The sequence below is a fragment of the Anser anser genome (genome assembly GCF_964211835.1).
Source record: "Anser anser genome assembly, chromosome: 6".
Taxonomy (NCBI): Eukaryota; Metazoa; Chordata; class Aves; order Anseriformes; family Anatidae; genus Anser; species Anser anser.
The window spans coordinates 16,275,115-16,291,554 of record NC_139726.1 but is presented as its reverse complement, the minus strand read 5'-3'; the positions used below and the strand labels follow the sequence as shown (position 1 = coordinate 16,291,554).

Sequence of the window (16,440 nt, the reverse complement as noted above, 5' to 3'; positions counted from 1 at the left end):
ACAACAACAACAAGAAACCCAACCCCACAACAAAAAAAGAAGTGCATTCAATATCCCTCAAATGACTGGTTTCCATCATCCTTTGGGCATATCCACCTGGAAGCAAATCTAATGCCAAAATAGCAAAAGTGGATGAATAATGGGCATGTGAAAAAAAATATATCCAAAATTCACTTAAAAACAACCTGGTAAGTAAGTATAGTGGGACACTGTGACAATATCTGGGGCTATATTACAGGAAGTTTAACACATCAAAAAAGAAGTAAAACCCACAGACAAGAAGCAAGGGGTTTTGGAAGCCAAATATCTGCAAGCACAGCATTAGAGGGTTTGTTTTTCAAATTGATCTCCACAACTCTATTCTACTATTACTTTTATGTAAGCAATCCAAGCTCTGTATTTTCTGTTGGAAATGTGTGGGGAAAGTGTGGGGAAATCAGTCTTGGGAAGGGTATTTCTAAATAACAAATAGTTTGTGCATCACTGATCTATACTATTTCCACTCTAAAGCAGTTCACAGAACATCTCACTTTGAATTGTTCTGCTTTAATGGCCTCAAACTTTGATTCATTGTCTTGGCATTCGAACCCTTGGTGCATATGATTTAAAGCAGAAACCCCTCCTAAATGAGACTTAAATAGATAGAGACAGTTAAAAGACTTTGTATTTCCATGAGCCATTACATCAAAATGCAAACACATGTACACGTAGCAGTCTTGACCAATTTTACTATGTCAGCAGAAGTTAACCACCGCTACAGTAGGTGTCTTGTGGCAACCAAATCTCAACTGATTTGCAAGAGTGAGTGCAATTTGGTAATGAGATCATCCATCGTCTCAGATGCATTAAAATGAAAGTGAAGGAAATTTGGACCAGACTGGAGATGAGCTACAAGCCAAAATCAATATATTTCCCAGTTTCACTAAATGGTTGGGAATATGACTCATCTACAGGAAACCAAACAGATAGGGCACAGATATATTTTAACTTGGCTCTTTTCAAGAGAAACTGTAGCTGTGGTAATTTATAGGTTAATAAGCAAAGGAGTCCTTAGCATTCAACTGAACAAATAAAATGATTCTTCACTATTGGTTTGGTGAAAGGTCACAGTAATAAAGACTCGGATAGTCCCAAGCTATGTTAAGAAAATACTAATTCAAGGCAGCTGTATGTTCTCTAACAGTAAGCATTAGACAGTTCAGTCCTAAAACCACTTCCTTTGGTTAGATTTTGATTTGTAGAATAGTAAAGCCCAGCAGATACTTGACAGTGAGGCAAGTAACATAAAGTACCTGCAGAGAGTGCTGCACTGCCACTGCATGGCTCCAGTTTATTATTTTAGTATTTAGCTATTAAATAGTGTATAGCAAACTTTTAGAACCTATGGAAAAAAGGATTTTCTGCACATTAACATGGTGACTATGAATATCACAGGGTCTCTTCTTAAGAAGAAAGCCGAAGTACGCTGTAGAGCTCTGGAGCTTTATGAGGTGGGTCCCTTGAATTTATCACAAACACAAATCAACTACATTTTTAAAATCAAAATTCAGGAGAGTTCCATGCTAGTTTCAATTACGGTTGCAAAATATTCAAATCAAAGTGGGCTTTGAAAGCACAAGAAAACAGAGAAATGTGAGGTATCCAAATGAAATATTAGGGAGGGAAACAAGGGAGGCAGAACATGATTGCCTAAGCTAGAATGAAATCTGGAGGAAAAGCAATATAACAATACCAAGATGGTTAAGCAAATCCTAGGATAGAGACCACAGATTGAAGTTTTTATCTGACCCAGAAGATTTTAAAGGTTCCTGCAGGTCAACAGATGTGTAGCAATAACAAAAAGTGAAACTACTGTAATGCCATGCTTAGACATCACTGCTCAATTATCCTTTGCTTTGGGCCAATTCTCTGTAATAACTTCAGTCTGGATCCCAAATGAAATCATTGTACTCCCAGAATACAGGCTTTGAGGCACACTCCAGTTGAGAAGACAGGGCGTCCGTTCTGCATGGAGTTCCCATAACTATTCATGAAGCCTCACATACGCGCAGTATAAGGAACAGAGCCCTTCATTATTTGTAAAAGGTCATGATGCAATCTGTCAGCAAATTAAGTACTGCTAAGGAAAAAGGGATTAAGATTGTCCACCTAAAGGTGTGTGACTTGGCAGATAATGGTTTAGCATGTGCTGTAATGGTTGAAAACCCATTTAAGACCCTGCAGCATGGTTAAAAACTCTCACCTGCTTGACCTCAGCCTGTAGGTGCCGAAGCTGTAGGCACTGCTCCAACCTCTTGTGAGTTTGGTCAGCATTAAGCTCCAGCTCATGCTGTTTCTCGTGAAGGAATTCCAGCAGCTCTTGAACTTGTGTTGCAAGATCAATATCCTTTTCACAGATCAGCTCAATGCCTACAACAGAACAACATGCAGAGAGATCATTGCACTTATCTGCAATTATAGTTGCACAAACATTTTTTGCCACCTAACACATTGATTTGTAACTCGTTCAGTAACTCCTTCTCACTGAACACTCTCACCATCAGTATTTGGCTTGTCCAGTTACTTATTCTGCACCACTACGTCTCTTCTACAAAATAGTGTTTCTCTTGTGATCATTGCTCATCTCACCCCTCAGCATTTGACTAGCAGAACATGATTTAACCATAGCTTTGCTCAAAAACTTGCACGAACATCAAATTAAAAAAAAAGGCAGAAAAAAATCTCCCTTCATCACAGTAAATCATTAACTTATACTTTACAAACGCATGTTGAAAAGAACTTAGAAGAGGAAAACAGAAGTGGAAGAAAATAGAAAAGTGAAATAAAGTAAATTCTAGTCACCAGATTTACAATAGTGCCATGAGTACTTGGAACTCCACAGGGCAAACAACTTTTCCATCTGAGCACTTCAGGGGATCATTAACAACAATTTAGCTTAAACCAACCTGTAGTTCATTCAGAATTATTTCACAGAGTGACTTTCATCCACTCCTCACATACCAGATAAAAAAGGTGGCCTAGTACCACATTTTCTGTTCCTTGCATCTTGCATGAAAAGGATAAACACCCGAATGACCTGGCCTGATCTCACAGCTGACCCTGATTTGATCAGAGGTTGAAAGAGAGACCTCCTGAGGACCCTTCCCACCTCCTGAATTTTCTTGTGACCCTATGGGCCTTGCGAGTGGTGGTTTTATGAAATACAAACACAGAGCGTCACATCTTCCTTCTTTATTACACTGGTATGATAGCATTGGTGAGTATGTTACAAGTGTAATTGGGAAAGTTTGGCCCGGAAGAGTTATGATGTCATCCTACATTACTGTAATCCCTTATAAACTAATAAAGACCCGACTCTTCCCTTATTGAGGTCTATTGGAATTTTGCCACTGGCCTCAGTACAGGGAGGATCAGGAACCTAATAGGAAAATAATCAAATTGCTGTAATGCTGAGAAAACACTACACTTTTCTCCAAAGCCATTTGATTCCATGGAATATTAGGACATTAAAAATGAAATGTGTTAATTAGAAGCTTCTGTACAATGGCTGGACATAATTTTTTAAATCCATTTAGAAAGATTTATTCTCTTTCCCCTTTATCCTCCTCAGAGACTCGTGACTTTCATTCTCTCTCACAGTGGTATCCACAGAGGACAGTACACAAAATAAATATGACCTTATGATTGACTCTATCCTCTTTTTCCTGGTTTCTGGTTTTATCAGAAAAAAAGCACATGGGAATGCAAGGGATTGGCTTATTCCCTTTCCCGGCCAAAACAAAACAGTTTCTTCATTACCAAATAAAGTGGAATGGCCCCTGGCTTCTCATTTAAGACCTGGAAATTTAATATATGCTTCTATTCTTAGGAGTGAAGTTCCTTTCAAATGCCAGACATGAGGCATCGTTGTTACAATTAGCCTGCATATGGCTCTGTATCCTTAGGACATGATGGGCTTTTCATACGCTTGACTTCACCATACCTATAAGATATTAAATGCACGGTTTTCCTTCGTGCACACTCAGCTGGTATGGTTTTGATTGTGCTAACTCATCAGCAGCAACCAGTGAACTGACTGGGATGCTATCCAAGGGCAGCCAGCACTCCCCATGATGAATGATCTGCCCTTTCTTGCTTGTCATATGTCACACAGATTTATTCTGCCACGCCAGCGCACGCAGCGAGAGCACTTATTCTTCTCAAAGATTGGTTTGCAAATTGGAAAGCTTTGCTTTCAGAATAATTTCATACATAAAATCTTTACATTGTGTTTTGATAGACAGGAAAGCACAGCTGATTTTCTGATAAAACTGAACTCGGTTGCCATTTTTTTTCCTCATGTCCCAACCATTGCAGCAGATATCAAGTGAAGGATAATGAATTTAAATGTTTTTTTAAAAGATATTTACAAAAAAGAGTACCCACATTGGCCAGCATCCTACAAGACGTACATGAGTTACGGCTGAGCTATTTGCAGCGTGGTGTACTATTCAGTGTAAGGAAGGAGTATCGTGTTTGACCTATACAAATCTCTTCTGAAGCTCCTCTAAACCTGCTTCTTAGACCAAACTGTTACAAGCCTGTAACAGGACAGCGCAGTGTCCTCTTTTTATCATATCTATTTTCTACCCCAAAAATGACATCATAGCCAAAAAGAAACAGATTTGCATTTCCCTTTTAAGCAATGCAATGCTGGGAAAAGACATGAATTATGTTAGTTTGACACCCGGGACACAAAAGGGCTTTGAATTTTCCATATAACAGGCAGTGATTGTGTAAATTACCCTGACATCAGTTTTTCAGTGTATTTCAGGCTTGGCTTAGAGAAATTGCTTCTAACACATAAAAAGCTATCTCTGTAAACCTTGAGTGACACCTGACCATGGTGCTCGTGGTGACAATGATATTAGCAATGCAAATGGACTTTAATAACAAAATAAACATGTGCAGTCAATTAATCAGCTATCAGAGTGTCGCTGCTTTTAGTACCTAGAAGCAGAATGACTGAGGGACATATGATAATGAACGACATGAATGTGTCGTCACTGCCACTTGGGGTGAAGTGTTAAACCACCCATGAACTGTGATCCTAAACTCTCAAAAATCTCCAAGCTGCCTCTGCTGGAAACACCAGGCTCTTTTAATTTATCAAGATAGACACCCAAAAATCAGCATCAATTTTTGAGAGTTTTTGCACAAATTTTTGCACACAGATCCTCTTTAATCAGGGGATCCTTTGTTATCAGTATAGAGCTGCAATCAAACTGGAAAAACCAGAAGATAGGCTCATTGAAATAAAAAGTGATGGGTCATTAAGAAGTCCAGTCTTCTTGAGAATACTGTTGCAACATTCTCTAATGCAAACCTCTTTCCTGAAGGACACTGGTATTAGTCAGACAGGAAGACAGTTTGAAAGTACTGCTAAATTTCAGAAAACACAACTTGACTTCCAGATCTTACATATTCCCTAATGAAAACAAACATTTCTTTGAGTTTCAAAAGAGTTTTTTAACATTCAAAGAGTTATAATTCTTGTTGTGAAAAACAGGCTAATCCAAAGCAGGCTCATCCACATGTGCTGGACTAGTGGAAGGAAACACGGGACATAACCCTGTGCTGTATGGTGTTTTGGAAGTAGTGGACTTGCACAGATGTGGCACATACATGGATGCCCTGAATATCTGCATGGATTCTGACATGGTCCATTACAGGACAACTGGATTTACTGTACCCACACCACAGCGTTCATAAAGAATTCCAGGTACTCCACAGCCTGAGAATCACTGCTCCAAATATGCATGAGACGTGCAAAACTCGTGGGCAAATGTCTAAAACCTTTATGTACCTGCCCAAGATTTCCAAGTTGAAAAGGCGTCATGCTTGGAAAAACCTGGATGTAATTTTATCTGACAGACTTACTAGCTTAAGGACCTCCAAGACAAACTCCAGAATGATCAAAATTGAATCTGGTTCCTGTGTGACACATTAAAATGAATAAAACTGAAAGATAACTGTATGGAAGGGAAGAAACCTCAGGCAATTAAGAGTGCCTGATTAGGTGGAATGTCCCTGAAAAATCACTATTTTTTTTTTGTTTGTTTGTTTTAACTTCTATGGCTATAGCTGAATTTTGATTGTAGCAGTGGTGACACTGTACGATGGGAAGCAGCAATGGCAGCTGATTTCCCAGAACCCCTACAAGTTCACAGCTCTGACAGTAAGAACAATCATCCCTTAACTTATGCACTGAGTGACTGTGATATAGGATTCAGCAAGAGGGAGTAAAATTAAATGAATTTTTTATGGACTAGAGCTTTCCTTTATTAAAATAAGAAACAGTAGGGTCCCAGGAGCAATCTCTCTCCCTTATTTTGCCATTCTCCCATCATTTAGCATTCTGTGCAAGGCAGACATGACCGTTACCTTTGATTAACTACAGTTACTCTGCATCCCCATGAGAGTTCCATTTCCTTGCCTTTGGGAGCAATGGATTTTTATCAGGTAGGCTTTATAGAAAGAGATCTTAGATAATCTTATAAAAGCATTTTAAAAGTCACTTAATTTAGCTGTTGATCTTTTGTCTGCAATAAAAAAAAAAAAAAAAAAAAAAAAAAGCAGTCCCTGAGACTCCTGACTGTTCTCTGTTCTGGATCATATTCTGTACCTCCCACAGATTCCTACTTGTATTAAGATACTTCCAAGATGATGTACCAAAAGAAAAAAAAAAGCATACTAACTGATGTATTAGGACTAATTTGCTATCCCAGAAAGCAAGGGTGCTGAAGCACAGGGCCAGACACAGTGTGGGCAGATCTCCTACAAGCTCACACACATGGTTCACACGATGCACCGGCTTGTCTAGTTCACAACATACTCTTGTAGCAATCTCTAAGCCTCTGTTGAGTGCAGCCTGCCAAATCAGGCTGAATACTGCCAGATTTTTTTTTTTTAAAGGTGGGTGCCTAAGGGTAAAATGTTTGCCAAAGAATAAAACCATAAAAATCTTTTTTTTTTCTTTTTTTCTTTTGAAAGTGCATATGGGGAGGGAAAGAACAGGAATCGCTCTTGCTTTGCACTCTTTCCAGACATTCAAGAAGGTTAAAACACTTTGCAAGTAACATTCACTTCTGGGCTTTATGCAGTCATTAATTTGAATTACAACACTCTTTTTCCAAATGCAGAATGCAAGGATACAAAAATCCTGATTCATAGGATGTCTTGGAAACAGAATCTTACTGCTGAGAAGCAGAGTAGAAGTACCAGACAGACTCCCAATCAACATGAATCAAGTCTGTCATTTCAGAGCACATGCCAAAGGTTTTTTGCATCCAAGTCGTTATCTTTAACTTTCAAGTGCACATCGAAAAGGAAAATTCCAGTATCGTTTATCATATTGACTTGTTATACACAAAATAATTCCAATTGGAGCTGGCTGAAAACAAGAATTCAATTCCATGATACATTTCAAGGCTCTCATATTTGGATTCTTTTCCAGAGGGCTTCTGGATAACTAGCTCCTCTCTCCCCCCACCTCTCTCTCTCCTCCGGGCATGTCTGCACCCAGAAACATGGCACAGGGAAGGGGTACTCAAGCCTGAGGAGAACTGAGCCAGCACATCTGGTCAGCTTGTCTCTGGATAAAATCTAGTTGCAGAAAGGTTTATGAGCTTAGGAGTCTAGAGCAGCTAGAATTTATCCAGACCTGAGGTCAGACTGGCCAGCTCAAATATTCATAACTCATGACCCCCTGCAGTGCCTGTTCTGGAGTTGGTGCAAGGACAAGTGTCCTTACCCGTGCAATGTGTCTTGCCCTCTCCTCTCCCTCCACGTTGGAGCTGACAACAACCTCCATCCTGCAGTTTTAAAAGTTTCCAAATGGAACTTGAAAGTCAGCTTTACTTTCACCCTGAGTTTTGGTTTCAAAGAAACGGCAATTTCTGACATAAAATCCTGAATCCAAAAATTCCCCAAACTTATGGAACAGTTCTGGTTGTGGAGAGACAGCTACAGGCCAGAGTGGCTCATGTTAAAAGTTGATGTATTTTGTATGTAGTGGGGTACTTTAGTTTGATATGCAGGATTTTTTTTCTTGGTTTCTTTTGTTTCTTCTCATATAAAACAGAGAACAAATTTTTCTGCTGACCTGAAGCCTGGACCTCCATGATGTATTGGTGTAAATCTTGCCCTTGTTGGATGACTTCAAAGGTCATGTTGTTCATGGCCAATTTCCGCTCAGTGTGACGCTGCAAACGTTGCTCAGCCAGAGTGAGGTCTTCAGTATTGAAATCATTCATTTGTCTCAGCAGATCTTCATTCCAGGCATCTAACTCCGCTGTAACCTTAATGGGCAGAAGATAGACACCATAAGCACTCAAGAGCAATGAAAAATCTTACTTTCAAACTGTGTACGGATCACTGAAAGACTTCACATTTTGACTGTGATCCAGAAACCCCCCAAACCACAGCCTCAATACACTCTAGATTCTGCCCATTTAATGGTCACAATTAACATTTTACTTAGGTAAGGATCCACGAAAAGACGATCAGTCCAACGAGAAATCTGACAACTTCTTTTTCCCTTCCACATTCCACTGTAAGAGAAGACTCACTGTATTCACATGGGTGGTGGTGATGGTGCTTATGAATAAATTCAAATTTAAATTAAGAAATAATGCTGACAGAATTGCAAAAAAAAATTGACACCTGTGATTACATAATCCCAAAACTGCCTGAATGTTTCTAAAAACTTTTTGTAGCACCCTATATGTTACATACTACAGATGGGAATATTTTTTATTATTATTGTTTATTCTTTTTCTTCATAGAATTTAAATTATAAGATGCTTCCATTAAGCTCTAAAACAAGGATAAATAATGCATTTGCAGATTATAATATTATGTTACTATGATTTATATATTATAAATTATATATTGATATAATGCATTGTGAACAGTATCTACCTGTTGTTCATAGAAAATGCATCGTGACACCTAATATTTTATTATGAAATTGGGGAGTTAACCCCACAGCACTGGCTGTGCAGTTGTTTCAGTCTGTGCTTTCAGGGACTTTGTTTTTTTAAGGGTCTTTCTGCTAACTGGAGTGGGAACAGGCCTCGTATAAACTTCCTTCTATGAATCTCAAAGATTTCATACTGGGGAATTAATATAAATAATAACCCCAGAGCAGTGGTCACAGCCTGATGGAGTTCAAGAAGCATTTGGACAATGCTTTCAGACACTGGGTCTGATTTTTGGGTGGTCCTGTGCAGACCCAGGAGTCGGACTTGATGATCCTTGTCAGTCCCTTCCAACTCGGGATATTCTATGGTTCTATGAACACATTTTTACAGATGGTGAAAGCGCAGCACAGACACATCACACTCGAGGGCTGGGTGAAACACCAGTAGCATCACAGGCAGGACCCAGTTCTTGCCAAACACCAATGTTACCTGCCAATAACTCATGGGAACAGGCAAAATCTTCTGTTGCTTTCTCTGCTTCCTAATTTAAACAGGCAGACTGATGATTCTAGCAGTCTATTTACTATATCTTCTGTGTTTTACATTTTAGCTCACAAGTAGCCAACCAATATCAAAGTCCTGCTCTGGTTTTGCCTCTACAATTAATGCAAGCTCTACCCCCACTCAGACAGCACAGCCTCCCTTCAAACTTGACTCTGCTACTAAAAGAGGGAATGTGCTAGTGACAATGAATGAGGGAAGTGGGACAAGGGGAATGGGAATTAAATCACACACATAGGCTAGTACTGTGCAGCATATAATTGTTTAAAGTATTTCAAAACTGCTAAATATATGCCTGAATTCACATTCATTGGTCAGCTCCTTATAGCTAGAGCCAGGAGAGCTAAAAATAGGTATCTAAATTCACACTTGAGCATGTTATCATGTAGTGAGAGGTTCTCTGTTTCTCACTAAAAGCATTCTTCAGTGCCTGTGTGCAGCGAGATGCTTAGCTTCTCAAGTAGCCAAGATTCAAAATTTTCCACTTGGTTTTCCTTTCCAGAAAGCATAACATTAAATCCAACACAGGCACTGGAAGGGAACCCAAAAGGACCGGCTTTCAGCCCCTCTCACATTAGCATGGATGGGAGCTTCGCATCAGATGGGAAAACATAAGCACAATTTCAAGGCTCTTGTTTGAGAGAAGCAAAAAAGCAGATTTACTCAACCGAGAACCTGGGATCTCAGCTGCAGGGTGGAAGGCAGAGTGTGAACATTCTTAGGAGCTTCTATTTTTCTTCAGCTTTTTCCTTCACCCATTTCACTCAATTACCTTTAAATAACAACTATCTCTACAGTCTCTTTGGCCCCATTCCTGATTCCAGCAGCCTCTGATTCATTTATATTTTATAGCTGGGGTCCCTGGACTGTGGAGGCTTCTTGGCAGATTTAACAGCTATGGAGGAACGGTTGGAGTAGATGTTGGAGAAGGGTTTTACTAGATACATTGACTTTAGAGAAAGATCCTTGGCTAACAGCAATCAGAACTGAGGTAGCCTTGACCTTGTTTCAATGTGAAAAATGGAACGAATTTAGAGTACGCACAGGTTCCTACAGTCATGACAATAACATTTACAGTTCAGTGCAATGTCCCTTCTGCTTGTAGGATTTAGTAGCGATATAAACAAACCAAAGGATTTTTTATTTTATTTTAATGAGGTATTAAAAATATTGTCTGTTCAAATTCATTGCATTGAGTGTAAGGCTGCTAAAACAATCACTTGAAATTTTGCAGGGGCTTGCAAAGTACTTCCCAATTCCCTGTAAGCATTCCCATGTATATGCACTCAGGAAGATGTCTAAAAGCATTTGTAAGTGACAGCAATACAAAAGATTAAAACAGTCAAGGAACGTGTTACAATAGTTTGCTCTTACAGCCATGCTACAATATGGGGATACTGATCAAACCCATCTCTTTCCATGTGCTTATGTCTCTGGACATCATCTCCAGGACAGGCAAATACAAATCTTTCTGAGGGTTGGACTGCCAGGGAAGTTGAGGATGGACTTATAAACGAATCAACAGATAGTCCCACATCTTCAAGTAGGCTGGGAGCCAGCACTACTACACAGGTGCCTGGCTTAGCCTCTCTGCTGTGATACCATTTCTCTTAGCAACTTTTCCACTTGCAGGAGAAGGGACACTGAGCAGCACTGATTTTATCATTAATTCCACAACAATTTCCACTCATGCACAGGAAAATGGCTGTTCCTGACTGCACTGGCTTTTGTCCCTGAGCACCCAAGACAGGTGAACAGCAGAGAGGCATCTACAGGCACTCGGGAGAGGGATTGCCTCCCAGGCAACCCGTGCTCCTGATGCTCACGTCAGCAGCCAGCTTTCACCAGGCTCCTAGCACAGAAAGGAGCTGCACGTGGATATCTACATGCCCTGCTATCCACTGCAAGGCTCTGAGGGGTTCATGCTCCATTATCCACATTCCCCAGTTCAAATCACTGGTTGCAGGTGGAGGAAAGGACAGTACAGGCAGCCAGGACACGAGCTGGTAAGCTCCTCAGGCTGCAAGGCCAGACCGGGGGCTCCATGTTGTGCTGTCGGGGCCACGAGCTGGAGCTCTGTCTGCACCTGAGAGGCTCTGGACGATCAGTCAGGTCCAGCAAGGCTCCTTAGTTCAGCCACAGGCAGCGGGGAGGAGGAAGGAAGGAGGGGAGCTGTCTCCGAGTGGGAGCTGGGGAAGCAGTGCTAATTATCCCATGTGCTGGGTTAGGGGAGGAGAGGAAGGAGTCAGACAGCGAGAGGTGGAACATCATCAAGCTCCTCCGGCGACGTGTGTGCACAGGAAGGTTGGGTACGTTGCTCTGAGTAACTGAGACAAGCAGATGGCTAGAAGGGGATCTAAAGCACACGGAGGCAAAGAAGCAATAGCAGAGCTGTGATAACAACCCAGGTTTCCTGAGTCCCAATCTGGTGCCCTATCCCAGAGACTGTGCTGCTTGGCATATCTCATTAAGACACTTCCTTTCCTGTCTGTACAGCCAATGCCTCAAAATCCCAGCAGTTTCTGTATTTCAAACTGGACCATTTGGAAATGGTCCCAGAGTCTGAGTGCCTAGCTAGATTGACTTGGGTATAGGGAAAATTTATTTTTCTTTAGGAAGAGGCTGTAATTAGGCAGCTCTGTTAACTACAGATGTATATTTTTCAAGTCTAAAAAAACGGACCTTGGATGCTTTCACAGAATAGGTCAGACATCTTGGGACTACACAAGATGAAACTATACTATCTCTTGAACCGTGGTATGAGCCAATTACACTGAGCCTATGTCAGGAACTGTCTCATAAACGAGGCTCGCTTGGCCATGAACTTGTTTAATTCCCTTTTGACCCAGAAGAATGGCTGATTAGAGTTTGTTCTGTTCATCTATTGGATTTTTGGTGGGAAGAACTGATGGCACTTCTTATGTTTATTCATTTTCCTTCACAGTGTTTGTGATTCTAAACAGACCTTAGCATCCTTCACATGCCCTGAAAGAAGAAGAGCGCTGCCACGAGAGAAGCCCTGAGCTCTGCTCCATTCTGCTGTGGCATGAGAGAGAAATTGCACCAAAGCAGGAGGGTCATGAGAGCAGCAACAGCGGCAGTGCACAGGCATAGCAAAAGTGGCAGGCATCCCAAAGCACTCACACTGCTCAAAGGAAAGCTAGATGCATACCTCACTGTCAGCCACTCTCCAGCTGACTCGGGAAGGAGCCACACTCCTTCCTTGCACGTCGTATAAGGTTGGTGGCCAAGAAACAGGTCCGAAGCAATACAGGGAGGTCAAATGACCCCAGAGTGTAAATGAGAGAGAAAGACATAACAGACCTGTATATTGACAACGAGCATGGAAAGCATGATCCTTTTTTCTTCATCTGAAATAGATTCTCCTGCTGTCATGATAACGGGAGGAGAAATGATGCAGGTAGAGAACCCAAGCTAGCGTTAAATGAGCTACCTGAGATATCCACATCAGAGCAGCAGGGACAGCTCAGGAGTTCACTTCAGCATGTGAGCAAATACCGGGTTTGTGCTGAACTCCACTATCACAAGACCATAACAGATATACAGACTACATCAGCCAGGTCTGTGTTTTGTGCAGACACAGCAACCACAGTCTAGACCACATATTTTTTAGGCAGGCATCCTCCTAAAGCAGCAACTTCATATACCCAAATTCCTATTGCTGCAAAACCGCTGCTTTTGCTGCTTCCTGGATTTATCATGCTGCAACACCAGCAGATAACATGACTGTGGGGAGAGAGACATGTTCATCTTCGACTCTGGAGAGAGAGGAGAGGCACAGAGAGGTAGTAGGCAGGTCAAAAGTAATAGCAGTAATAACAACAGAAACAGTCCTGCCATCTCACTCCTGTGTTGCAGTTGCTTGTGGATTAGGCCAAAGAGCCTATCCAAGCTAAAACAGCTTCCATGCAGGCAATTGTATATCTGCAATGATTTCATACCTAAATCCTACCTATTTTTTGATGCTACTGCTGAAATTTTCTATAAAATGGTGCTGCTGAGCCTTGAATGCTGCTTGCTTGGCCCAAATTCAGTGTTTGACACCTAAAGTCTTCTTGTTTAATGCCAGCCAGAAACAAAAAATGTTTGCCAATTGAAGGAGGTGGAGAGGGATATGAAGAATCAAGCAAGAGAAAATAAATGTTATATGGTGAATGAATCATATAGAAGCTGATATTTTGAAGTATGGGCTGGGGAATGGGCATATGAGGAGGAGGAAAAAGAAAGTTCTACCCTGGGAGCAGCCACTATCAACAAAAAGAGAGTGGGCTTGTGAGAGGGATCTGAAAAAGAGTAAAGACGATTGGGAAGAACAAGCAAATGTAGGAGGTAGGTTGCAAGAGAAAGGATGGTGGAAGTAGGAGGAGGAGCAAAGGTGAGGATTGTTGGTAGAGCACAGGGATGAGGCAGGATGGGAAGAATAGTCACACAGGCACAGGGCAGAGCTCAGAATCAAGGAAAGGGAATATCTACCTCTCTTCAAAAATATGAAGAGAGAGGGGGTGGATGAGATGGGAGGTCAGATGTGATCTAGGGAGGTATAAATAAAGATCATCTGACTCCTGGATGCTAAGGGAATGTCTGCGAGTGAAGAAAGAAAGGGGTTATAACAGAGTAGGGGAAAACAGATCTCTAGGGCACATACTTTTATTATTTATTTATTTATTTTTAACCAGACGTGCTGGGGCAGCAGCACTCAGCTCTGCTTTGGAATTCAGAGGAAACTGGAAGAGCAGAAGACTGGACATGACCGTATAATTGGATCTACGAGCAGGCTAAAACTACAGGTGTATGGTAGGAGATGTAGGTAGGAAAGGGTGAATGAAACTGTCACTTCTACAATCCAATGCATGCAGAAAGTTTGCTGTTCCTCCTTCTCAGGTCTTGCTTTGGACTGACGCTGTGCAGTGTGACAATGCTGTCACCAATTCCTTTTGACATGTGGCAGAGAAACAACACTGGCTTAGTAGGGACCTGAGCTACTGAAATGTGAAAAGGCTGTCACAGTGATGATTCCGCTCCAGTGCCTTTGGCTCCTGAGTCCCAAAAATATCAAGAGAAACAATGGAATTGAGCTCTAAAGACAAGGTACCCAAGAGAGCCTCATGCCTTGCTTTCCTTAAAATGAAGTGATGTGCAGTTTGAAACCTATGCATAAAAAAAGCAAAAGCAAAAGCACAAAAAACATCTAAGTGTGAGGCATTATAAGATTCCAGCAACTCTTACTTCTAATAGAGAAGCTCACATCTGAGTGTCAGCTGTAAGTCAGTGAGGGGCTGTAAAGTATCTTGTACCTCCAAGCAGGCAGCTATTTCACTTGAAAGATCCTGCTAATGTTATAAACCTGGAATGGGAAACTCAAGTGAGTTGTAAATAACAGTGAATCAAACTACTGTCTCCAAGCTGGCTTCTGCTCCCTTCTACAGGAATGGGTGGGAAGAGCCAAAAGAACCAGCAAATGAAACCAAGGCTGAAAAATTTAATTAGCAGGTGAAATGGAGCCAATGAGATGCAGTGGTGGAAAATTAGATAACCAGCACATGAAAATCTTAGCGATTGCGGTACTTTTTGAAAGATAACAGTATACAAGATCCAATTTATATTGTACAGCGGGAACCCCCATAACCCCTTCCAGGACTGCCTTTGCCTAGAAAGCGCACTGCTCTAAGACTACAGTGGACTGGCTTTTCCTAGCACTGCACAGATCCACGTGCATTGCAGGAAACAACACACACAAGGGAAGGATCTGGGCAGTTCTGGGAAGCGGAGGGAGAAATTTCCTTGGAGGTAACCAACAACTGTGGCCAGACAGGTATGAGGTGAGATCATTCCTATTCTCAGTCAGAGTTTTATAGGGGTCTACAGGTGAATTTGATCATCTCTGTACAAAAGATATAAAGAAAACATATGCAGAAAGATGTGGTCTATGCTCTGGGTGGTATTCGTTGTGGTAGGGGTTGCAACTCAGTGCATTTTACCATTCATTTCTTATGCAATTACCCAACATTTTACTAAATATTAACAGCCATTCAAATAATGGTTAATAAGCCTTTAAGTGACTATTTTTGAAGCACAAGTCAAAGAATACTTGACAGATTTTAGTGAAGCTATATCTCTGGGATACTGCTATGTTTCATATATATAATGTGCTCAGTGTGGTGCCAGCGCTGCCGCTGATTCCTGCCAGCTATTTTCTCTGGGGTCTTATACCCTACTTCCTCATAGTGGATCAACTACCCCATTCGCATTGCATGAAATCTCCCAAGTTACTTGGTTGGCTGCATGAACTCAGTCATAGCATGCATCACACAGAAAGCCCAACCATATAATCCTAATGATCCCGTCTTGTCTTGGAATGTGCAATGACTTGGTAAAGGAATAAAACATATCAGGCATCAAAGTTAGACACGTTTCCTAAATAAAGAATGGGTTGTCACTTTATGGTTTTAAAACCTAAGGCAGAAAAACCTCCCACTGGGATAGCTAGGCTCTCTCATATTTCTGTTATGCTGGTTTCCAGGTGTCGTCATCGTTTGGATTTCATACTTTACCCCAAGAACCTACAGTGTAAATATCAGTCAATATAATGAGATTAAGGCAAAAAAATAAAAGGTAGCACATACTATGTGCCTCTGGGTTCACATCCAAATTCATATCTGCCAAACCTGCCTTGACTCAAATACAACACAAAAGCTGCCTAGGCAACTCACGAGTCCTTAGAAGTCCTAAATGAAGACAGCTGCTCTGCCCTACCAACAAAAAAGGCAGGTGGCTTCTCTTTACATAAAATACTCTTCCTGAAGACAAAATGAGACAACAGTTGGCAGATTTCACTGAAGCACAGAGAAGCTTAATGATGCCTAAGTAGATGGAAGTGAGTGTTGCTCATGAAGTA

General features: G+C 41.2%; 1 protein-coding gene across 29 annotated transcripts in view; it reads right to left on the bottom strand.

Moving 5' to 3' along the window:
* KALRN (kalirin RhoGEF kinase) overlaps positions 1 to 16,440 on the bottom strand; it is a 502,153-nt gene that overhangs the window by 168,196 nt on the left and 317,517 nt on the right. For all 29 annotated transcript variants that reach the window (XR_014586048.1, XR_014586049.1, XR_014586050.1 and 26 more), the window contains 2 exons: positions 8,144 to 8,339; positions 2,243 to 2,409 (listed from right to left, as the gene is read on the bottom strand). Coding sequence is in view for 24 of the 29 variants with exons in the window: in XM_083841888.1 (XP_083698014.1) it covers positions 2,243 to 2,409; positions 8,144 to 8,339 (363 nt within the window). In the remaining 5 variants the exon portion in view is untranslated. The remainder of the gene's footprint in view (positions 1 to 2,242; positions 2,410 to 8,143; positions 8,340 to 16,440) is intronic.